The sequence below is a fragment of the Chelonoidis abingdonii genome, chromosome 3 (assembly GCF_003597395.2).
Source record: "Chelonoidis abingdonii isolate Lonesome George chromosome 3, CheloAbing_2.0, whole genome shotgun sequence".
Classification (NCBI taxonomy): Eukaryota; Metazoa; Chordata; order Testudines; family Testudinidae; genus Chelonoidis; species Chelonoidis abingdonii.
In genome coordinates this window covers 215,716,614-215,740,103 of record NC_133771.1, presented here as the reverse complement: position 1 = coordinate 215,740,103, position 23,490 = coordinate 215,716,614, and the positions used below count along the sequence as shown (strand labels likewise).

General features: G+C 51.2%; 1 protein-coding gene and 2 long non-coding RNA genes across 5 annotated transcripts in view; 1 reads left to right on the top strand and 2 right to left on the bottom strand.

Moving 5' to 3' along the window:
• The window catches only part of LOC142046622 (uncharacterized), a 38,553-nt gene extending 33,537 nt beyond the window's left edge, over window positions 1-5,016 (bottom strand). For both annotated transcript variants that reach the window (XR_012655642.1, XR_012655643.1), the window contains exon 1: window positions 3,561-5,016. This is a non-coding gene — a long non-coding RNA (uncharacterized LOC142046622). The remainder of the gene's footprint in view (window positions 1-3,560) is intronic.
• Window positions 5,017-9,111: 4,095 nt separating this feature from the next.
• PTCRA (pre T cell antigen receptor alpha) lies at window positions 9,112-19,358 on the top strand. The gene is made up of 5 exons (XM_032780488.2): window positions 9,112-9,675; window positions 10,176-10,493; window positions 13,656-13,697; window positions 17,299-17,404; window positions 18,660-19,358. The coding sequence occupies exons 1-5, from the start codon at window positions 9,444-9,446 to the stop codon at window positions 18,865-18,867; spliced, it is 906 nt and encodes a 301-aa protein (XP_032636379.1). The 5' UTR covers window positions 9,112-9,443; the 3' UTR covers window positions 18,868-19,358.
• On the bottom strand, window positions 16,956-23,367 carry LOC116824875 (uncharacterized). 2 transcript variants are annotated; one of them, XR_012655640.1, is made up of 3 exons: window positions 23,287-23,367; window positions 20,966-23,054; window positions 16,956-17,472 (listed from the first exon to the last, which is right to left on the bottom strand). It is a non-coding gene; the product is annotated as an uncharacterized LOC116824875 (long non-coding RNA). The 2 variants fall into 2 exon arrangements; XR_004373726.2 differs by lacking the exon at window positions 23,287-23,367 and having other exon boundaries at window positions 20,966-23,147.
• Between the last annotated feature and the right edge of the window lie 123 nt (window positions 23,368-23,490).

The window sequence follows — 23,490 nt, the reverse complement described above, 5'->3', positions numbered from 1 at the left end:
AGCCGGCAAGAAGGAACTGAGGAGCGGGCGGGCCGGCAGGGGTATATATCACCCGCCATGGCGGCGCCACTCTAGGGGGCGGCCTGCCGGCCCGCTGGAGTTGCTAGGGTAAAAGTTCTCCGACGAACGTGCACGCGCGGCGCGTACACGTACTGGAATGGATATGAGCAACACATCTCGAAGAACAACAGTTACAAAGGTGAGTAACCGTGTTTTTTTCACTCCCCTCTCTGCACAAAAAAGGTGGTGTTTTTTTTTAATGGGGGCAGGCTCCACCCTCCCTGATTTTCCATAATCCTCCCAGTGTTTTAAGTAATATCATAATTACATCTAATCTACAAATTTTGCAATTACATTTAAAAACCAGAAGGGTTATGTGCCACTCACCTCTCAGGACTGACAAGCCAAGAGCTGCAGCATTGTTCTTCTCCACCGGTGACCCTGTGTAGATCAGAGTTGTCTGCAGCCCAGCCCTATACACAGTGTGTACTATTTTGTTGGCCAGCTGGGGGAGGCTCCCAGGGTGGGGTTCCTGAGTCACGCTGGTCACATCCCCTGATGGGGACCCTGTCCCAGGCCGGTGCTGAACACAGGGCTGGCTGTCATTGACAAAATGAGCCAGATACACCAAAAAACCACGTGAAGTGGTTTCCGAAGTGTGTGCGAACAAGTGAGGATGTGGCCAATGTCATTGTCAGACCTGGTCATGGCTATTGATGTTACTAAATGTTACTTCAGCTTGTTACCACTGTTATTACTGTAACATGCACAGAAGTGAATCTGAAATGCACCACAAGCATTCACGGCGCTACCCCAGACCCTCTCTCTGTATTCAGCTTTGCACTTTTGCCACTACTACAAGCAGCCTCCCTAAAAGTCTCAGCAGGTCAGCATCTCTGGAGCTGAGATTGCCAGGACCCCTCTCTGAGATCTAGTGTCTGGCACCAAGAACAAGCTCCAAAGCCTAATTATTACAAAGTTACTCAATTCTGGTGCTCCCGACACAGAAGGCCAGCGCTGTGCACAGTCTCCAGAGACAGCAAGAGCAAAGCTTCCCAATACCATTCCGTGGAGTCGAGTAGGGTGCTTAGGGCTACAAGCCAGGAGACTTGAGTTCAAGTTCCCCCTTCCAGTGACTGATATTTTTGGGCTCTTGACAAGCCATACCAATGGCCAAGGCCTCATACCCCTACCCATCGGAGAGGCAGCGTAGCCCATATAGCGCACAGGCCTGGAACATGGAAAGCCAGCAGAGTCGGGAATAGAATCCTGTTCTCTGTCCTAGCAGAACTCCCTTTCCTTCTGAGAAAAATCAGGTCAAATCGATGTACTTGGCTCTGCAGTTTGTACACTGGGCTTCCTCCTGGCCTGGCAAATAGCAGCAGGTGCAGTGTCTGCACAGTGACTGAGAAACGGTACTGGGGTTCAGGAAAGAGCCAGGAGAACTGAGGGGCAATGCAATCAGGAACTGCCATCTGCAGTTACATGAAGGGAGGGGCAGTGCCAACGCACAGCACAGTGGTTTCTAGAGAACCCAGGGAGGCTGCCCAGAAATGGCTCTAACGCCATTTAACAGCGCCAGTGTGGACCCAGGTATACGTATACGGTGTTAAACTCACATCCAGCCCAGTATAATGCAGACACTCTGTCTGGGCACGGGGAGTCTGTGCAACCACATACAGTTCAGTACTCGTGTATGCGTGTACTATGGACATAACCTAAAGCTCTAATCCCTCTAACCCTGGAGCCACAATCTGACCTGGTTCCTGGCACTCCCCACCCTGTGCCAGGATCCCACGCATAGCTTCCCAGTCTCTTACCACAGCATCCCAGCTGTGTGCTGTGCTTGGGCTGACATTTAGTCACCATGGAGAATTCAAGGATCTCCGAACGTTGCTGGGAATGATGGTGCATTGCATTGAGCTTTTCCCTTGCACCCCCAGTGAATAATGAAACGGCATCATTTTCTACTCAGAGTGGAGCCAGAACCACTTCTGTATGGAAGATAGTTTCAATACCCAAATCAGTCTTAGATTCCATCCATTTAGGAATGAATATTCCAAGAAAGGTTCTATCAGGAAGTTCCACTCACCAGTCCCCAAGCTTTCCTCCCATGGGATGGTGGCTCTTCTGAGCTGTTGTACGCAGGCCTGTCTGTGAGCCGCTACGCATACCTGCTCCACAGGCAGCTACTGCCTCCTGAAAGAGTCAGAGCCTTTTAATTCCTGTATCTAGTGTCTCTGGTTTCTCTGACCAGATAAAATTTGGCAGCCAGTAGATGGCACTATTGGGATTAAGATTTGAAAAACGCCCAACAAATTTCCCTGAGTGGAGCAGGTTTGGGCAAGTGCCACCTACCACTGAAGAACAGGTCAGTGACCTTCAGCTGTCATGATCCCAGCTGCTTAAGGAGGAACTGCCAGGCCAGCCAAGGTTAGCTCTCTTTGCTACTATACAGATCGAAGTTAAACTACGACTTAGTGGCTGGCTTTACTTGCCAAAGTTTGTTTCGTGATCTCTTACACCACATACAAAATGGTTGAATGTGGCTTCTCACTAAGATGAATATTCAGCAATAGAAAATTAATTTACTGGGAAAACAGACAAACGAGTAGGTTCTAAATAACTGACTTAGCTTTCTTTTACCTTGTAATTTCTAGCACTATAATAGAAAAATTCAGTATCAGTAAAAACACTGCTGAGCCACCTGCTGCTTAGTATTGACTCTGAAGAATGGCAGAACTCCATCCAGCTCCCACTGCAGTCAGTGAGACTTGCAGTTAGCAGGATCTGCTGCCGCCTCCTAATGCTGAGAAGGGCTGAGAACCTTCAAGTGCTATTGGCTTCAATATGTGGGGCATGTGCCCAGCTCCCTTCAGAATCTCATCCTAATTCATTATTTTTATACATAACTTCTTTGTACATTTGGCTTTGTCAGTCTGAAATTAGAACTGTTCAGCTCTGCTTCCCCCTTCCTAAATGGCACAGCAGAAAGGGTACAGAGAAGGGCAGCAACCGTTCCCGGTAGAAGGCAGGCCAATGGCTAACTATAGGTCTCAACACTGGAGACAAGGTGGAGGAGGGAATATCTTTTATTGGACCAACTTCTGTTGGTGAAAGAGACAAGCTTCCGAGCCACACAGAGCTCGTGGTCAGCTCCAAAGCTTGTCTCTCAGCAACAGAAGTTGGTCCAACAGTAAATGTTCCCACCTTGTCCCCCTGGGACCAACAGAGCTGCAGCTATAGTGCAAACGACAATGGTAGATATCCATCCTAGTACTTACCTGGTCCCACTACTGTAATATCTGATCACCTCACAACCTCTAAGGCTGTGGTTCTCAACCAGGGGTCTGTGGTCCCTTGAGGGATGGGGGGCTGCCAAAATAAACCAGAGCAAGGCCAGCATTAAACTTGCTGGGGCCCAGGGCAGAAAGCCAAAGCTCAAGCCCCAGTGCACTGGGGGCTGTGCAGGTTGTCCAGCCAGCTGGTTGGTGGAGAAGCTGGGGATGTGCAGGTTGGCCATGACATCAATGAAAACACAGTACCAAGCCAGGATTAACACTCACCATGACACATGTGCGTGCTTGTCGAAGACACCCCCATGTCTAAACAGAATTGTTGATCAGCAACAAGTTTCACACTGAGTAAGTAAAACAAAAAGTTTATTTTTGTACCTATATTCTTTTTTGTAATTACAGGGGTGTGTGTGTGTAGCTGTATAACTATCCATTTAATATAGTTTTTCATCTACTGGATATGCAGAAAAACAGTTGTGCCACAAGTGGGCTGTGGCATTTTTACAGCATGTTGTGGGGGCTCAGAAAGAGAGGCTGAGAACCCCAGCTCTAATGCATTTATCGTCTAACCCCCCTGTGCGGCAGGGCAGGGCTGTTACGTCCCCAGTGGACAGATGGGGCACTACGGGGGACAGGAATCACTGTCACTGTGGTTTGGTTTTGAGGATTCTAGCGTTTAAGTGACTGGTGGAACGTATGTCCCTGACGCTCCATCCCCCATGGTGTCCCCTGCACACCGACAGGAGAGTCTCTGAGGAGGGCGAAGTCTGTTTAGTTTGTGCTGTTTGACCAAGATCCTCCACAGATGCTGCTAGTCAGTCATTTCACGTGGCTGTGAATGTCCCCATCTGCTGCAAGAGCCAGTTGAGACAGGTCCCGTTGTCTCGTTTCAGGCAATGAGCAGTATCTGCTCTAGCTGCCCCCATCTCCCCAGTCAGAACAGGCTTTAGTCTGAGTGGGGGTCTGCCTTCCCCAGCCTGACACCCAGTGGCTTCTTATCAGGCACCTTCTGCCCTAAGAAAGGGGAGGTGCAGGGGTGGGAGGGCAAGAGGCCATTAGCCTATCAGGTTTTTCCCTTAAAAAAACGAACCCGAAAGGCCTGAGTGACAATGAGCGGCAGGGCCAGGTGCAGCAGCAACAGCGCCAAACAGCTGCTCCTTGTCTGTGGTTGCAGCCAAACCACCTTCAGCACCAGTTCAGCTACCTGACCGCGGACACTGCAAGCAGTGGCTCTCTGTGGGGTACATCTGGCTTGAGTGCAAATGCTGCACGCTAGGAATGCCGGGTAGAGCTGCCAACTACGAGCCAGTGACCTGCCATTACAGAGAGCAGGCTCACTGGTCTTACAGCTGTTTCTGGGCTATATCGAGTAAGGGCCACTGCTACACCTCGCTGTAACTATTTTTTCCTTGAAATCGCTTGATTTTTGTAATTTCTTCCAACTGGCCTCTCTCGCAGGTTGCTGTTTATTACTGGCCAGGTGTGTTAGACGGAGCGGCCTGATCTCAGGCCGGGTGCACCAGACGGAGCGGCCTGATCTCAGGCCGGGTGCACCGGACGGAGGGGCCTGATCTCAGCTCAGGGCGCCGGGTGCGTCGGACGGAGGGGCCTGATCTCAGGCCAGGGCACCAGATGCGTCGGACGGAAGGGCTCGATCTCAGGCCAGGCGGGTTGGACGGAGGGGCCCGCTCTCAGCTCGGGGCACCGGAGGCGTCGGACGGAAGGGGCCGATCTCGGCTCGGGGCTCGGACGGGCGGGCCCGATCTCGGCTCGGGGCGTCGGACGGAGGGCCCGATCTCAGCGGGGCGGGTTGACGGAGGGGCCCGATCTTCAGCTCGGGGGCCGACTGCGTCGACAGAGGGGCCCGAACTCAGCCGGGCAGGTCGGACAGAGGGGCCCATGTCAGCCGTGCGGTGTCGGACGGAGGGCCCGATCTCGGCTGGGCGCTGTCCGTGTCGGACGAGGGGGCCCTATCGCAGTGCCGGGGCGGTGGTGGACAGAGGGGCATCAACTCGCTTCGGGCTCACGACCGGAGGGGCCCGATCTCAGACCGGCGGGTTCGGACGGAGAGCCCAATCTCGGCTCGGGCGTTGTCCGCGTCTGACAAGGGGCCTGACTCAGGCCGGCGCGGGGTCGAGGGGCCCGATCTCGCTCGGGCGCTGTCACGTGTGCGGGGGGCCCGTCTCAGGCCCGGGCGGGTGACGGAGGGGCCCGATCTCGCTCGGGGCGATGTCCGTGCGGGCAGCGAGGGGCCTGATCCAGCTCGGGCGTCGGGACGAGGGGCCCGATCCAGTGCCGTCGCGGTGACGGAGGGCCGATGGCGCTGTCGGACAGGGGCCCGATCTCGTCGGCGCGTGGACGGGGGCGTCCGTACCGGGGCGTCGAGGGCCGACGCAGTGGGTCGACGGGGCCGATCTCCTGTCGGACGAGGGCCCGATCTCGGCTCGGGGCGCTGTCCGTGTGGACGGAGGGCCCTGAATCTCAGGCGTCCGTGTCGGACGAGGGCCCGAATCTCAGGCCGGGGGTCGGATGGAGGCCCGATCTCCGGCGGGGCGATGTCCGTGGTGGACCGGAGGGGCCCGATCTCAGGCCCGGGTGGGCGGACGGAGGGGCCCATCTCAGGCCGCGGGTCGGACGGGGGGCCCGATTCAGCCAGGCATGTCGGACCGGAGGGCCAATGTCATGCCAGCGGTGTCGGACGGGGGGCCCGATCTCGTCGGGGCGCTTCCGTGTCGAGACGAGGGCCGCGATCTCAGCGGCGCGGGTGACCCCAGGGGCCCAATCTCGCCGGGGCGTCAGAACGAGGGGCCCGATCTCAAGCGCGGCCGGGTTCGAGACGAGAGGCCCATCTCGGCTCGGGGCGTTGTCCGCGTCGACAGAGGGGCCTGATCTCAGGCCGGGCGGGTGGACGCAGGGGCCTATCTCGGCTCGGGCGCTTCCGGTGCGACGGAGCGGGCCCGACTCAGGCGCGGGTGGACGGCAGGGCCCGATCCGGCCTCGGGGCGAGGTCCGTGTGGACGGAGAGGGCCTGATCTCAGCCGGGCGTCGGACGGAGGGGCCCGATCTCAGGCCGTCCGTGTGACGAGGACCGATTCAGCTCGGCGCGTCGACGCAGGCCATCCTCCGTGTCGTCACGGAGGGCCCGATCTCGGCTCGGGGCGCTGCCCTCGTGGACGGAGGCCCGATCTCAGGCTTCCGTGTGGACGGAGGGCCGCATCTCAGCGGAGTGGGGTGATGGAGGGGCCCGATCTCGGCTTGGGCGATCGTCGTGGAGTGGAGGCAGGCGCCGATCTCAGGCCGGGTGGGGTGGACGAGGGGATCTCAGGACCGGCGGTCGGATGGAGGGGCCGATCTCGGCTGGGGGATGTCCGGTGCATGAGGGCCCGATCTCAGGCCGGGTGGGGTGGACGGAGGGCCCGATCTGAGGCCGGGCGGGTGCCGGAGGGCCGAGTAGCCAGGCTGCCCGCGCAGCGTGAGGAGGGCCAATGTCAGGCCAGGCTATGTCGCGACGGAGCAGGGCCCGATCCGGCTCGGGCGCTGTCGGGTCGGACGGAGGGCCCGCAATACTCAGCGCGGCGGGGTGGACGAGAGGCCCAATCTCGGCTCGGGCTCAAGAATCGGAGGGGTCTGCACTCAGGCCGGCGGGGTGGACGGAGAGGCCTCAATCTCGGCTTGCGGGGCTGTCGGACGAGGGGTCTGATCTCAGGCCGGCGGGGTGGACTGGAGGCCCAATCCGCTCGGGGCGTCGGACGGAGGGGCCGATCTCAGCTGTCCGTGTGGACGGGCGGCGGCGTGAGTCGGAGCAGCCCAGGCACAGGAGCCCCCAGCCCCCAGCTGGCGCCCCGCCCGCGCTTCGCCAGGCCCTTCAGCGGGCCAGCAGGGGCGGCCGGCCATACGCGGCCGTAAACGCCCGCCGGGCTCGCGTCGGGCTGGCGGTCCAGGGCTTGGCCCCGGCGAGCAGGCGCGAGGGGTGGCCCGCCGGGCTCGCCGCGACGCTGCGCGCGGAGGCCGCGGCATCGGCCTGCCCGCTCGCACCAGGCGGGAGGAGGGTCGGAGAGGGGGCCCGGCCTGGCCTGCCTGCTCCGCGGCTCGCGCCGGGCTCCATGGGCGGCGAGGGGCAGGTATCGGGCCCCGCCCGCGAGCGGCGTGTAACGCAGAAACAGCAGCTGCGCCCGTGCCCTCCCTTGCACACCTGAGCATAGCGCACACGATGAGCATGCCAGGAACCTTGGCCGTCGCCCTGCCCGCTCTCTGCCCTCACGTCTGCTTACATGCTGCGGGGCGGGGGGGGGGGGTACCACTTTAGCCGGGCCGGGGGGTGTGGAATGTACCAGGCGCTTTCGCTTGCGCTCCCTGCCTCGCTGCAGTGACATGGTCCGTCTGCTGTGACAAAGCACTGCATGGGCCGTGGCACTGCCCACTCCTCCCCTCCCACCGCACGGGCCGAGCACACGCCCTACGGCTAACCTTCCCCCGCCACTGCACGGGCCGAGACTGCCTCTGGGCTACCTTCCCCCGCACTGCACGGGCCAAGACACTGCCCTCAGCTACCCCGCCCCTGCACTGCACAGGCATGGCACTGCCCTCAGCTACCCCGCCCCTGACTGCACAGGCCTGGCACTGCCCTCAAGCTCCCCCCCCGCACTGCATGGGCCGTGCACGCCTCAGCTACCCCCCCCGCACTGCACGGGCCAGAAACTGCCCTCAGCTACCCCCCCCTGCACGGCCAGATGCCTCTCTAACCTCCCCCTCGCACTGAATGAGCCATGGCAGGCACTCAGCTATCTTTCTACTGCATGCATAGGTGCTGGAACAAGGGGTGCGGGGGGGGTGCTGCAGGACCTGCTGGGTTGACGTGGGTTCCATCATATTCAGGGGTTACAGTTTGGCTCAAGGGCTCAGCATCCCCACTACACAAATTGTTCTAGCACCCCTGAGTGCACGGGCCATGGCATTGCCCCCAGCTCCCCCCTACACTGCACTGGCTGTGGCACTGCCCCAAGCTCCCCCTTGCACTGTCCTGGCTGTGGCACTGCCCCCAGCACCTCCCTGCACTGCACAGGCTGTGGCAATGCCCCCAACTGCCCTCTGCAATGCATGGGCCATAGCACTTCACTCAGCTACCACATACAGAGCCTGGAGCAAATGAGCTCCTTCCCACATGTCCTGCACCTTGGCCTGTAGTGTGCCCCAGGGATTGCCCCACATACACAGCATGGCAGCAACTCTCCCCTACACACCCCACTAGCTGCAGGGGAACCTCACAGCAATTCCCCCCACACACCGTGAGCCCTGGAGAGAGCCTCACAGTGACACACAAACACACCCCACACATAACACCCTCCCAAGAGGGCGCCTTGCAGTGACTCCCCCACCCAGGAGTGACCTTAGTCTGCACCATGGAGTTACAGCCACTAGGAGGCAAATGGTGCAGCTCCTGCTTGCTCCCATCAGTGAGACCCCTGCCCAGGCACACGCCATGCCCAAACTGCATCGCCGTTTGTCATGGTCCCCTCCCCTTAGCCGCGTACTGGGCTCTCCTGTCCTGTTCTCACCCCCCCACCCCCGGGCCGATGACAGCAGGGGGCGCGCACCTCTAGCCAGGGCAGGATCCAGCACCTGGCTGCTTGGAGGGGCCGGCAGGGGTCATGGACTCCAGGCTGTAGGCATGGGCCGCCCAGCAGTGCAGGCAAGGGGAAATGGAGTTTACTCAGTTTATAGCATTTAGGTTAGATTAGCTGACCCACTGGGGCTACCTGTGCCAGCCAGTGTTGAGGGCACTTCTCCCCTCAGCCCCATGCTCTCTGGGCCTGACCCTCACAGACTGCCCCCTTGGCACCAGGCAAATCCAGTGTGACGTAGTGTGCGGCACTGCCCAGGCCCAGCGGGTGAGAGACCTTCCAAGGACCAGGAAATGGCTGACCCTGACTCTGGCCTTGCCCTTGCCTTGGCTCATGGAAATGTGCTGGGGAATCTCCACGGGAGCCATCTGCTGTGCCCTGTGGAGCTGCGAATTGGGGTCTATGCAGTTGGGAGGACCCAGTCAGGTCAGCTCGTGCTCACACAGGGCTGGGCTCAGGGCCATTAAGGTGGATTTAGGCTCTCACTGCCTATAGTCGTGTGAGCACACAAAGGGTTACAAGGTGCATGGGTTTGTTTGCCAGGGAGCACAGCAGCTGGTTCAGCAGCTGGCGAGAGAGACCGTTAGAAAGGGGCAGGGAAAGTGGAGGGGAGGGGAAGGTGCTGAGAGACGGGCTGGGGTCCCTCTGCCTGCTGCATTGTTCGTGCCTGGCTCAGATGCTGCAGCCCCTCACCATGGGCCTGCCCTCATGGCTGCTGGGACAGCTCCTGGCCACGACAGTACTTCAGCTTCTGAGCCGTGAGTATACCTGTCCCCTGAGGCAGGTGCCTCTTGCTTCACTCAGCTCCACACTCTCCTCCTTGGCAGGACGCTTGCCTGCTCCCCAGGATGGGCTGCATTCCCCCCCCCACCCCACCCCCGGGTGGGTTCTACAGGCAGCGTGTAGCTAGAGGCCCAAGACTGCAGACACTGTGGGAGGGGAGGGGAGGGGAGGAAAGGAGTGGCCAGCATGTACCTGTTAAAGGATTAGCTACACCTTGCAAAGGAGCAGCGAGGCCTGGGGTTTTTGTTCCAACAAATGGCAGTGGGGCTGGGGCAGCCAGACACGGACCCAACCCCCACTTGGGCACGAATAGCTGGCCAAACAAGGATACTCGCCTCACGAGACAATCCTTCCGGAGAGGTTTGAAACCAGTTTCAGTCTCACTGCTCCAAGTCAAAGGGGCTCCAGGGGCAGGGAGGCCTTGCGACTGAGAGCTGCCATGTACTTTGCTAACTGGCTGGCTGTTCTCCCCCAGGCAGCACCGCAGCCCCTTTCCCTACCTTGGCCCCCCCACTTACCATGGTCGTTAACGGCGAGAGGAAGACCTTAGTGGTTTGTGTGGTGAACGACCTCTCTCAGGACATGGCAGATGCCATCTGGTTTTCGAATGAGAATGGAAGTGCCCTGGACTCCTTCACCTACGGGGTTTCCAGGGAGGAAGACGGCACATTCAGCACAGTCTCTCACCTCTCCATCCACACTGCAGAACTGGAGTCCTGGGAATCCCTCGCCTGCCATGTGAGACAGAACAGAACCGCCCAGGTGTGGAGTGCCAGATCCCTGCTGATCTCTGGTAGGTACCAGGCAAAGAGAATATCCAACACCACAGACCTCATTTCTTTTCTGTCACTTCCCTGCCCCCACCCCCAGTCCGCTAGGAGCCCCACATTCCTCTCCATTTCCCTCTGATGCCTTCTTCCCCTCAGTCACACTGTGTTATTCCTGAATGACCAGGGCAAGAAAACGAGGGTCCAGTGATGGATGCAGTGGCTCCCACTGCCCATTTGCAACAATGCAAAGTGCAAATGCCAGACAGTTAATTCGAACGCAGCACCCCAGGCAAAAATAAAGTTATCCTGCTGGCTCCCACTGTCACCCAAGGAGAGCTTGATTAATAGCAAATATGGCACAAAAGGGTCAAGAAGGCTCTAGACTCAAGAGACCTGGCAGGGCTGACATAACTCCTTCCTGCAACTATAGAACAGAGACGCAGGAGAGTGGAGACACACACACAGCTCTCTGCATTAGAGAGATCTCTACAGGAAATGCACCATAGTCTGGCTGAAGCTAACCTTCCACTATAAGCCCAATTTCCACACACACACACACATCTCTCAAAACTAAGCCAGCTGTATTTTCATAAGCATGGTCTCCAAATCTTTCTGGAGGGGTTGAGGGAAACTGGATCAAGCGTTTGAGAGCCAATACTTTGAAACAACATTTGCAAAAATCTGGGTTGAACTAAAATTCTAAATATGCTTTGGTTACATAAGGGGAAAACTTGAGAACACTATAGTTGCTTTTCCTCAGGCATGTAACTATTAATTACTTAACTCCGGTTTGCTGATGCATTTTGTGTGGATCTAACACAGTACATACATAGCCAGGACTCTTTAAAGCCTGGGCTTGCCACTTTTCTATGTAAGGATGAGATCAGGTTCCTGGTGCTCCATATGGCTGGGAAATTGTTTTGTTCAGTGATGTTTTTATATGGTGATTTTCAGTCTAATGAATATGACGTGCCCAGATGCAATGTGACAGCTACACAGTTAAAAATCACAAAGGCAGGAAATGGACAAGTCAGTTGTAGCCACAAGTTTAGCACCCATATTTTACCCATCCTGTAGGATTTGGCGTTTCTGTAGCAGGTTGATTTTTTACGGGGTGGAGTTGCTAGACCCACGCCCAACCCTCCTCCTTAATCCTGACTTGGGACAGGCAGATGGCCCCAAAGGACCTCTCTGGTGGAGTTGGGCTATACCTGGAACCAGCTAGAGCGAATGGCCCAGGATAGAGGACTCTGGAGATCTGTGGTTGGCGGCCCATACCCCGATTGGGGTGACGGCCATGAGTGAGTGAGTGTGTAGGATTTGGGTATTGGGGATAAGGAAACTTTCAAAGGCACAAAGAGGGGTCAGGCACCTGACTCCCATGGAGAATCAATGTGAGTTGGGCAGCTACCTGCCAGCTCGTTTGTGCCTTGGAAAATCATCTCCGCAGTTGCTTAGCTCAATGTGCTACCCCCACCACAAAAAGCATTTATGTTGCTTTTGCTTTGCCCAACTTTTAGTGACATGTCTGTGCAGCAATGTAATTTTCTGCATTTAATATCCTAGTGCAATGACTATTTTAAGAAAAAGTGCAAAGCTGGTGTGTGACCTTTCCAAGCTTTGTCCATTTCACCAGCAGAGCCTGTGAGCTAACTGATGCAGAGGCACTTGGTGTGTGCATCCCCTCTATCGGCTAGCTGGACATTTATAGGCATACTCCTAAAGAAGTGTTTTCAGCTAAATACTTACAATAATTTATTATGCATAATCAGTTCCACTTCTTCAAACACTCCTGCCTGTCGCATTTTAAAACTTGGCAAAGTAGAGAATCGTTATTAAGGGGCATTTACACATAAAATGCCAAGTTGCTGAGTTGTTTGCATTATCTGTGCAAAAAAGGGGGATGAGGGAGTAGCTTGTTTTAAAGCGGAAAAGTATGCGTTATACAGAATTATCTCTGAAAACCCTCAGGAGAATGCACTCGGGCTTTCCAAAACTCCACCCCTTTGAGCAGAGCCCAAGAACAATGTTGTCATAAACAGATAGTTAAGAGTTAATGTCTCTTTTACCTGTAAAGGGTTACAAACAGTGAACCTGGAACACCTGACCAGAGGACCAATCAGGAGACAAGATACTTTAAAATCTCGGTGGAGGGAAGTCTTTGTTTTGTGTGTTGTCTTTGTCTGTTGTTCTCTCTGGGTTCCGAGAGTGACTGGACGTACCTACATGCTCTCTATTTTCTGTTCAAGTAGTAAGTACAAGTAGAAAGGCGGTTTAGTCTTTTTGATTGTTTTTCTTTATTTGCAAATGTGAATTTGGCTGGAAAAATTGTATCTCTGTTGCAATTTGTATGTATGCAGGGGGGGAGGATTCTCTCTAGTGTCTATAAGCTGAAAAACCCTGTAACATTTACCATCTTGATTACAGAGACAACATTTATGTTTTTCTTTCTTTTATTAAAAGCTTTTCTTTTTTAGAACCTGATTGATTTTTTTGGTTATCTTGGGTAAGACTCCAGGGGAGGGGTTCTGTACTCACCAGGGAACTGGTGGGAGAAAGGAGAGAAGGGGGGGAGGAAAAACCTGATTTCTCTCTGTGTTAGTCACTGTCTCTCTCTCCGGGAGAGAGGAGGTGGAGGAAAGGTAAATTTCCTCTTTGTTTTAGATTCACGGAGCTCGAATCTGTATGGCCTCTTGGTGAGGGGGAAAGAGGAGGGAGGAAGGTAACATTCCTCTCTGTTTTAAGATTCAAGGAGTTTGAATCACAGTGATCTTCCAGGGTCACCCAGGAAGGGAAAGCCTGGGAGAGGCAACGGTGGGGGAAAGGGTTTATTTTCCTTGTATTAAGATCCAGGGGGTCTGGGTCTTTGGGTCCCCTGGAAAGGTTTTGGGGGGACCAGAGTGTACCAGGCACTGCAAGACCTGGTTGGTGGCAGCACTACAAGATCTAAGATGGTAACTAAGCTTAGGGGGATTCATGCTGGTACCCCATCTTTTGGACTCTAAGGTTCAAAGTGGGGATTTATACCATGAGAAATCAACCCAAAAGGTGAATGAATTGGAAAGGGACGGGAACAGTGTAAACAGGAGGTTGGGTTGGGAACCGTTCTGAGCTTGAATCAGGCAGTTGGTACTGTTACAATTAGTACAATTCCTCTTACTAATAGTTACAACTCTGTCTCGTAGAAGACCACGTGGAAGAGCCATGTCTGGATGAAGACAGAAGTGGTAAGCAATAACTGTGCATTCTTCCCAGCACATTCACAGTTTGAATCCAGCTGATTCTTTGATGGAAACAGAAGGGATGTGGAAAGAGGCGTGTGGACACCACCTCCAGCTTAAGCCTTGCCTGACAATGAACATCTGAAGAAACAGGGATAAATTCTGGCCTCACTTACACAGGTCCAAGTCTAGAGTAATAAATTTATTCTAGATTTGCAGCAGTATAAATGAAAGCAGTATTTTGCCCACTGTTTCCAAGGGCTTTAGTCATTGGATGAAAGATGCAGGTTGTGAATTGACCAACCCTTGCCAAAGAAAGAAGCTGTCAGCAGAATTGCTCTTAGAGCCTTTCTGCTATGCAACCCTGGATCTGCACTGGTTGCAGCAGACATGCATGTCGGATCTCCATATCGCCACTCAAAGGCAAACAGCCACACAGCTGGCTCTTCTGAATCTGACCTGGTCAGGAAAGGCAGTTGATATCAGAACTGAGAAGTCAGCTCCCCAATAGGGCAAGTCAGGAATTTTGCAATGAAACATTATTTCATCTAAAAATGTAGATTTCTCAAAATTAAAATCACTTGCAGACCAGGGTCTGTTTTCACGAATCTCCTGACCTGAGATGTTTTTGGGAAAAAAAAGTTTTGAAGTTGGCAAAACTTCATTCTGATGTTTTCTAAGCACTAAATGTTGGTTGTCCGGTTTGAAACAGCTTTTCATTTTAAAATTTAAGTTAACTAGGGAAAAGTGTCAAGGAAAAAGGTTGAAATCGAAAGGAAATGTTTTGAAGTTATTGCAACAAAATGCTTCAATTGATCTGAACTGAAAATGTTCTGGTTTGTGAAAATTTTAGATTGACTTTTTGTCCTGATTCAGGACAGGGGGGAAAATTTAACTCTCAGAACTACTTTGCAGGATGGGAAAACCATTTATGGATGTGGTCCCTGAGGCTATAAAGTGCCACAAAACAAGAATAACTGGGATGCTAAACTGACATTTCATTTTGAGATGCTGTTCAGTGCTAGGGCAGGAGAAAGATCTTCCAATATTACCTGTGAACAGTACAGAGTTCCACTGATGCTGTCCTGGCCCTAGTGTAAAGAAAGGAACAACTCCATAAACACTTATCACCTATACAGTGTAGTTTGCCAGGATCATCTGGGAATATCTCACTTAATCCATTTCTCTTCCAGTGGCACATAATAGTCTAATCTCCTGTAAGCTGTAATACTTTGGTCTAATTACAGTTGTTGGGTTTAATGTGCAGGTGCTGGGTGTGGTTAATGGCCTGTGATCTACAGGTGGTCAGGCTAGAATTCTAGTGGTTCCTTTTGACCTTAAACTCTCTCTCTTCTGCCTGTTACACAGACAAACAGGTAGGTGGGGTAGGATGGGGGGATAGGACATGATAACAAATGGAATAGGAGGTGTGTGATTCTTAGCAATGATCCCAGCACTCCACCTGCCCAGCCATTATCATGGTGTAGTTTGCGATGTACATCATGGCAGAAGTGAGTCTGGGGAAGGGACGTGAAAGAGGATAAAGTGGTGGCTTTATGGATTTCAACTGGGAGCTTTTCCCCTTGCTAAGAGGCAGCGTAGGACAGAGTGTGAGAACACTTGTCGGAGATGTGGGCGATCGAGGCTGGCGCTGGTGGAATGAAGAGGAGAACTGACTTTGCATAACATAGCAGGCCGGATAGGTGGGGTAGGCTAAATTGTAGAGGGTTTTGTAAGTACAGACAAGAAGTATGCGTTTGTGATGGGAGAAGGCGAGCCAGTGGATGGACTTTAAAAGGTGAGTGATGTAGTCAAAGCGTGGAAGATGATCTTGGTAGCTGCGTTTTGAATAGATTTGAAGAGTGGGGGCAGGCATTGAGGCCACGGAGAAGGAAAGAACAGTGGTCAATGCATGAGACGATCAAGGCTCAGATAACGGTTTCGGCTGTGTGTGCAGAGAGGGAAGGACAGATTTTGGGGATGTTATACAGGAAGACGTGGGAAGATTTAGGCATAGCTTGGATGTGGTGAAAAGAGACAGTGAAATCCAAGATGAAGCCACATCTACCATTTTACAGAAGAGGAAATTGAGGCACAGAGTTAGCAACAAATGATTTAGATAATGGCACAAAGAGGACACTTATGAAGTTTACTGATGGTATCAAGCTGGGAGGGGTTGCAAGTGCTTTGGAGGATAAGATTAAAATTCAAAATGATCTGGACAAACTGGAGAAATGGTCTGAAGTACTCTACTTAAGAAACAAACAATGAATTGCACGTACAAAATGGGAAATGACTGCCTAGGAAGCAGTACTGTGGAAAGAGATCTAGTGGTCACAGTGGATCACAAGGTAAATACCAGTCAACAGTGTAACACTGTTGCAAAAAAAAAGCAAACAAAATTCTGGGAAGTATTAGCAGGAGTGTTGTAAGCAAGATATGAGCAGTAATTCTTCTGTGTTGATTAGGCCTCCGGTTGGGGGCACATTTCAGGAAAGATGTGGGCAAACTGGAGAGAGTCCAGAGGAGAGCACCAAAACTGATGAAAGGTCTAGAAAACATGGCCTATGAGAGAAGAGAGAAAAAACTGGGTTTCTTTAGTCTGGAAAAGAAAAGACAGGGGGGTGGGGGGAGCAACAGTTTTCAAATACATAAAAGGAGGAGGGTGATACATTGTTCTCCGTAACCTCTGAGGACAGGACAAGAAGCAATAGGCTTAAATTGCAGCAAGGGAGCTTTAGGCTGGACATTAGGAAAAGCTTCCTATCAGGGTAGTTAAGCACTGGAACAAAACTGCCTAGGGAGGTTGTGGAATCTCCATCATTGGAGGTTTTTAAGAACAGGTTAGACAAACACCTGTAAGGAATGGTCCAGTTATTATGAGTCCTGCCTTGAGTGCAGGGCACTGGACTAGCTGACCTACTGAGGTCCCTTCCAGTCCTACACTTTTAGGATTCTGTGACTTGCCCAAGGTCACAGAGTGAGTGCGCAGCAGAGCTGATAAGTCACCAGAGTTCCAAGTGCCCAGCCCAGAGCTGCTTCCGCTAGGCCAATGGTTCTCGTACTGTTGGACATAGGAGGGGTAGAAGTACAATAACATTAATATTTCATTATAACTACACTGATTAAAGCAATGAATATGCTACACTAAGTACCTGCGTTCTAGAGGAGGTGCATTAGGTCTTTCAGACCGACTCCTATTGCTTAGACCAGGGGTGCCCAACTTCCAGCCCACCAGAGCATTTCATGCAGCCCATGGCCAGCTTCAACACAATATACTAATGGCTGATTTATTAGCATTTTGGCATCATGTTTACATCTTTTTAGTTTACACAAGAGTGTAAGTAGACAATACTGTACATAAACAACCTCTCTAAATACAAACAAAACAAGAGAACTTAAAAATTAAATCAATACAGGTTACTTTAAATCTTATTACAATACGTGGAAGCTGTTTGGCACACACAAGGTTGTGCTTAGGTTTATGTGACCCTCTTGTGTATAATGTTGGGCACTGCAGTCATACACAGTCCCAATAGGGACCATTGGTAATTCTTCTGTGTGACACCCCAGGGCCTAATCAGGTACATGATCCCATCTGTTTCAGCTCTGCCCGTCTGTTCACAAATCCTGCTTCTCTTGGCTATCAGAGCATTGTTGCTGAAGTTCCTCCTGTTTGACATTCTCATCACCTGCAGCTTCCTCTTCAAAGGGTAAGACTCCATAACGCCGGGAAACTGGCACAAGGGGATTCTAGTCATGGCATCCAGTCGCTATGAAGCTGAAATAACTTCAGAAATTATTAAACTGTCAACAACAATTAACAAAATAATGACTTAGGAGGCCACCATTTTGCAGAACACAATTCTGGGAATGCAGCTCCCAGCTGAATGCAAGGGTAAGGAAGAGACTTTTAGAGATGTGCTTTGGGTTCATTTAGAAGCTGATTTGATCACTGCTAGGTCCTGGTTCCTATTCTGACTTTCCTTTAATCTTGGAATGTCTCCTTCCCCTGGAGTAGGAATTGCATTCCTCAGTCTTAGCCACCTGGGTCTCCAGGTAGGAAATAGTGATAAAGGTGGGCGAGACACTAAAGGGAGAAAAACCGGCAGAGGCAGAGCTGGTCAGGATGTGTGAATTGTCTCAGGGAGGCCAGTCCCTCCACAAGATCTTCTGCAGCCTCAGTCACTGCACATCTCCATAACTACTTGGACATGCTGGTCTGCACTAGTTAATTCCCCTTTCTCCTTCACGCCCAGCCCAGCTCTCCATCTGCCCTCTTTTCTTCCCAGTCTTTGCCTGCTCCTCCTCCTTGTATGCAGTGTAGTTGTAGCTGTGTAGGATATTAGAGACACAAAGTGAGTAAAGTAATATCTTTATACCTTTGTGGTGCTGTACCCTATTTGGTGGAACTTAATGCAGCATTGGAGGGGAGCTGCTGCCCCCTAGAAATCAGAGGAGGGATGGTGGGCAGCCACTTCTCTCAGCAGACTGAGGGGATGCTGTTGCCAGAGCTGCTTACTAGGGGAACCAGGGACTGCCACACGTGCCTGCAGCGTTTACTGCAGTTTGCACACTCCAGCATTAGCTCTCCACCAGTGGTTATGAACACTCACTTATTAGCTAATCCCACAAACCACAGAGGTGCTGAGCACCCGCAGCGCTCATTGACTTCAACAGGGTTTGTGGGTGCTATGCACATCTACAAGCCAAATCTTCCTGTGCATTACCCTCTTGCTGGGGTGAGAGCTCTGCTGAATGTTGTGGCTTGGCAAGCCATCATCCACCCTGGGCAGTGATGATTTGCTGCTGCTCTCCGCAGCAAATTCCAGGTCAGACAAAACAGGCAGCTTTATAAAGCAGCAGACCTGAGAAGAGCGAGTAGAGACTGGAAAGCAGACACATGATGGAAAATGTTCCCTACCCTCTACTATCCTCACCTGGTCACATTGTTCCATCTCCTTTCAGGGGACGCCGAGCCCTACTGCTGAACTCTGCAAATAGTTCCTCTGCTCAGGCTTGGTTCGGCAAGGGAGAATCAGCCTCGCCTGTCAGCATGGAGAGCAGACCAAGGCAGAGACTGAGTCGGACGGAGTTAGTGACTGGAGCTAGCCACCCCAGGGGTAGCAGAGACAGAGCTTCCCACACCATTTCCTTACACCTTCCACCCATCTGAGCTAGAGCAAATCAAATGATCCACTAGCAGCTGTCCTCACAGTGGGATTTGGGGCAGTTTACAAGGTGTTGCACGTAGTTTGCTCACCTCTCAGCCAGGACACGGCATGTACTATGTGCCGAACAGATGGGCCCCAGCTGGACCAAAGTGTAAAACAGAAGACAACAACCCTAGGCTAATGGTGTACCAGCCCAAGTGTTGAGTTGGGCCTGGGCCCAGGTTTCCTTCTTGGTCATCTGTTCTCATTTTTTGTCTTTGTCTTACTGGGTAAACTGCACAGTTTGCAGAGGAGTATGGAGTTCACAGGCTGCAGCAATGTTCTCCATGTACTAGCAACAGTGATACAGGGCTAATCTCTAGCACCATGAAACACCTTGTTGGTAAAGAAAATCCTTTTCTGGGCAAAGAGATCAGTTGGTTCTCGGAGTCAGTACCCAGGGAAATTCGCTTCAGAAGAAGTCCTGTGGCTTTCTGGGTGTTCAATTTAAAAATATATATATATATATATATATATATATTTTTTACTTTTGACATTTTTTAAACAAGCCAAAACTGTTCACTGAATTCAGCAAATACTTTTGGAGGTACAAAAGTGCATTTTGTGGTGAAAAAACAAATCATGACCAGACCCACATACAGTCTGAAATTCTTCCAATCCATGAGTGGAGTTGTTTCTCTCTAGATCAGAAACTTCTTCCTGCGCAGTTTACTATTCTGTATCCGAGTGCAGCTACTCCAGTTCCAACGCCTGAGGGAGCTGCTCAAACCTTTCCCCTTCTCAGGTAGGCATTGCCTATTTTTATAAGGGAAACTAGAACTTGGGAAAACCCTTCTGGGTCCCAAGGGATCTATTCCGCCTGTTGAAGAGGAATTTGCTCAGCATATAGAGAAATGAGGAGAAAGAAAACCCCAGCCTATTTTATAAACAATTATAATAAATTCAAACCCATACAATACACCCTCATGTATGTGTGTGCAAGTGTTTCTGTAGGTACGCATACAGACTGCAGTGACGGCACACCCCAACCCAGCCCTCTTTGTCCATAGCTCTTACAGCCAGAATTTCTGGCTCTCTCAGGCAATTTTGGGCATGGAATGAGATTAGGGATTGGACACGAAGAGGGCAGGAGCAAAAGGTGTGGAGAGGTGAATGAAATGGGGGGGAAGAGGGGCAGATGGCTCAAGCACTCAGAAGCCACCTACAAACTATTAAGGTTGAATGGACAGGAAGCTGGAATTTTTATGCACATGAAATAATTTGCATATTTAATTGGAATAATTTGCATACATGAGACCAAGGACTATATTTGCAAATAAAAACGGCACAGACTATCCCTAAAGTTACCTCCTAGATCATTCTAGGGGAGAGGCGGATAGGAGTGGGAGTAGGGCAGATAGGAGAAGAGGTGTGAAGGTAGGGTGTCCAGAGGGGGCAGGGCTGGGCAAGGGGTAGGTTGTGCGCACTGTGCTCTTTTCCCTCTTTACCAGACCTGCCCTAGGCTCCCTGAGTCCCAACTAGCTAGTCCATGAATACCCTAGGTCCTTGGTTTATAAATGTTCTAGGGTGTGCACCCCTTTCCAAATAACGTATTCTATCACATACCCCTATCTGAGACAGAGGCCTATGAAAAGTCTGTAAGGGGTAACAATCTGTAAGGAATAATATGATGCAAAAATGCACAAGCCCTAGAGTGTGTTGTCCCGGATAAAAATGTTTGTTACAATTATCATTATATCATATATACCTTTACTTTGGATAAAAGTAGTCCCTCAAACAAGTTTCTAGTTAGTCTAAACATTAAATTGGAAGCTTTCATGGTCATTTTATTGTAATTAATTAAAATTAATGAAGCCTCCATGCTGGTCTCAATCACTCAGACACAGCCTGTGCGCGACTAAGCATTTAAAAATGCCAGTCATGTATTTTTGTTGATAATAAAAAAAAATACAGAAAAGGAAGCAAAGAAAAGTTCACTATCCATACATTTCTGCAGCTGACCTCGATAACACAAAAATATATTATTGGCATTTTTAAATTCTTGGTGACTAACATACAGCACTTATTGATGTTAACAAAAAATATATATATAATGCTTACCTATTGGTGTGATGGACGTCCTTGCTTTTTATCACACAAATCACTGATGGCAGGGAAAATTGGAGAGAGCTTCAGTCACAAGTCATTTTCAGCATTTAATTTCTGAGGGTACTCTGTCTCAATCGCCATGAGGGCAGAGAATCCAGTCTCACAAAGGTATGTTGTGGAGAAGGGCATCAGAACCTTGACAGCTTGTTATGACATGCATGGGTAATCTTCCATCCTTTGCATCCAGAAGTCTGCCAAAGTTTGCATTCAAACTCTAATTTAAGACCACTGTCACAAGAGAGATCTAACAATTTCTCCTGCTCATGCACTGGCAGAGGAGGGATTGGGAGAGACTGAGGCACCTTAAATGGATTGCGTATCCAGGAATATGCATTGTCCATTTTGGGGAAATATTTTCTAAGTTGTTTGCTAAGTTGTTGCAAATGCTCCATAATGTCAGCTTTCACACTCTCATGTAACAGCATATTGTCATTTGTTGCAAGAAACAATTGCAATGTTGGAAAGCAGTTAATGATATTTTTCTTTAAGCAGCTATCCCAAAATAGTAGTTTCTTTATCATGGATTCGATTTTGTCTTGTGTTTCAAAAATATTGGTGTTTAAGCCCTGAAGGCCTAAACTGAGCTCGTTGAGGCAAGAAAAAATGTCTGCCAAGTAGGCTAATCGCTGAAGCCAGGCAGTATTCATCCAAGCAAGATGACCAGTGCAAAGGGGAGGTGGTCAGTGAAAAAAACTTAAAGCTCGCTGTGCAGCTCAAAGAGTTGTGTCAGCACTTTGCCAAACGACAGCCAGTGAACCTCAGTATGCAATAGTAGTGGCAAATGGTCATTTCCCATTTCATCACACAAGGTAGCAAAAATTCTTGAATTTAGACACTGACCCTTAATGAAGTTAACTATTTTGACAGCATCAGACAACACTGACATTAAGTTTTCCAGCATTTTTAGGAAAGCTGGGGCCTCTCTATCGATGCTGCAGTACACCCATATGGCTTCTGTTGCTATGGCCTTGATGCAAACCACAACTCCACTGTGCTTTCCCATCATCGATTTTGCCCCATCAGTAGAAATCCCTACACAGCGAGACCAGTCAATTCTATTCTCAGTCATGAAGTTATCAAGCAGCAAAAAAAATCTCTTCTCCTGTTGTTTGGGTAGGCAGGGAATGACAAAGAGAAAGTCTTCATGTATGGTATTTTCATACATATAACTAACATAAACCAAAAGCTTAGCTAGGCTGTCTAAATCCGTGGACTTGTCTAATTGCGAAGAATATTAGTCACTGTTTCTAATGAACATTTTCAGCCATATCGGCGACGCAGTGTCATGGGAGAGTGATATGGAATCAAGTTTTTTTTCCTGCTTTTTCACCAAGCACGCACTTCACCACGACCTTCACAGCAGGTATAAGGAAATCTTCTGTAATAGTGTATGGTTCTCCTATTTTGGCCATTCTAACTCATGAAGTCTGAAGCTCGAAGTGTATTTACATTTTCCATGCAATTTGATGGCAGAATTTTTTACTGCTTTTTAGCTCTTCCCATTTGCGATTGAAAAACTGAGCCAGTTTGTCTTTAAATTGATTGTATTTAGTCTCTAGATGCTGGCAAAGAAGGGAAGGTTTAAGACTGTTGTTTGGTAAAACTTCACCACATAAGACACACTGTGGCTGAGGATATTCAGCGTCCCCAGTCCATGTAAATTCAAGTTCAATGTAGCTTTTATCATACTTGCATTTTTTTGACACCCTTTCTGTGTCCTGCTCTGTCACACCCGTCCCAGGCTGAACTTGTAAATCATGCACTGCCTCCTCTGCATTGGCACTGCTACAGCCAACAGTAGTAGTTGAATCAGCTGAAAGGGAGGTTGCGCTGGGCTCCTGCTGATCCCTGTGTGTTCCACATTTTGCTAATGTCCCAGTCCTGAGCCAAGGATCCATGCTTTTCACTGAATTGAAGCCTGAAAATTCTCAGCTCTGAACCAGATGTCAGTCACAGCTTGAAAAGGAGGCCGGTTCGATGTCCCTAGCCCTGCCCTGGCACAGCAGACAGGACACAAGCACCAAGGTGGCTACAGTTTGAACTGAAAGGAGAATAAAGGTTGATTAGATGCCAGATCTGCTAGAGCTGGGGGTACGCGAACCAAGGCGCCATTGAGGGAGAGCGGGGGGGCATCCTGGAGCCCCCCTCCCTTCACAGGCCCTGGCGCCCCCCGCCCACTGCCCTCCCCGACCCCCCCGTTCGCTCCTCCCCCCGGCCCGGAGCGCTCCCCGGCCGGAAGTTGCCCCCCACCTGGCGCACGCCCCGGCGCTCACCGCTGCCCTGAGACACCAGGCTTCCCTCCGCTCCTGGAGACAGAGACGCCGAAGCAGTTAGAAGCCGCCTCATTGGTTGAGCTTGCGTGGCGCTTCCTGCCTCTCCCATTGGCTGGCAGAACCGGGGCGGTCGCTCCTCGCCTGGCCATTGGCCGGTCTTTGACACGCGCGTTGCTGTGATTGGGCGCGCTGCTGCCGTTTTAG

Bases quoted from the DNA above. Each gene is read 5' to 3' on its own strand.
- PTCRA (XM_032780488.2), top strand. From the start codon at position 9,444: ATGGGTTTGTTTGCCAGGGAGCACAGCAGCTGGTTCAGCAGCTGGCGA. The intron at 10,494-13,655 runs GTAGGTACCAGG...TCTGTCTCGTAG, and splicing joins CAGATCCCTGCTGATCTCTG to AAGACCACGTGGAAGAGCCA. The intron at 17,405-18,659 runs GTAAGACTCCAT...ATCTCCTTTCAG, and splicing joins TGCAGCTTCCTCTTCAAAGG to GGGACGCCGAGCCCTACTGC.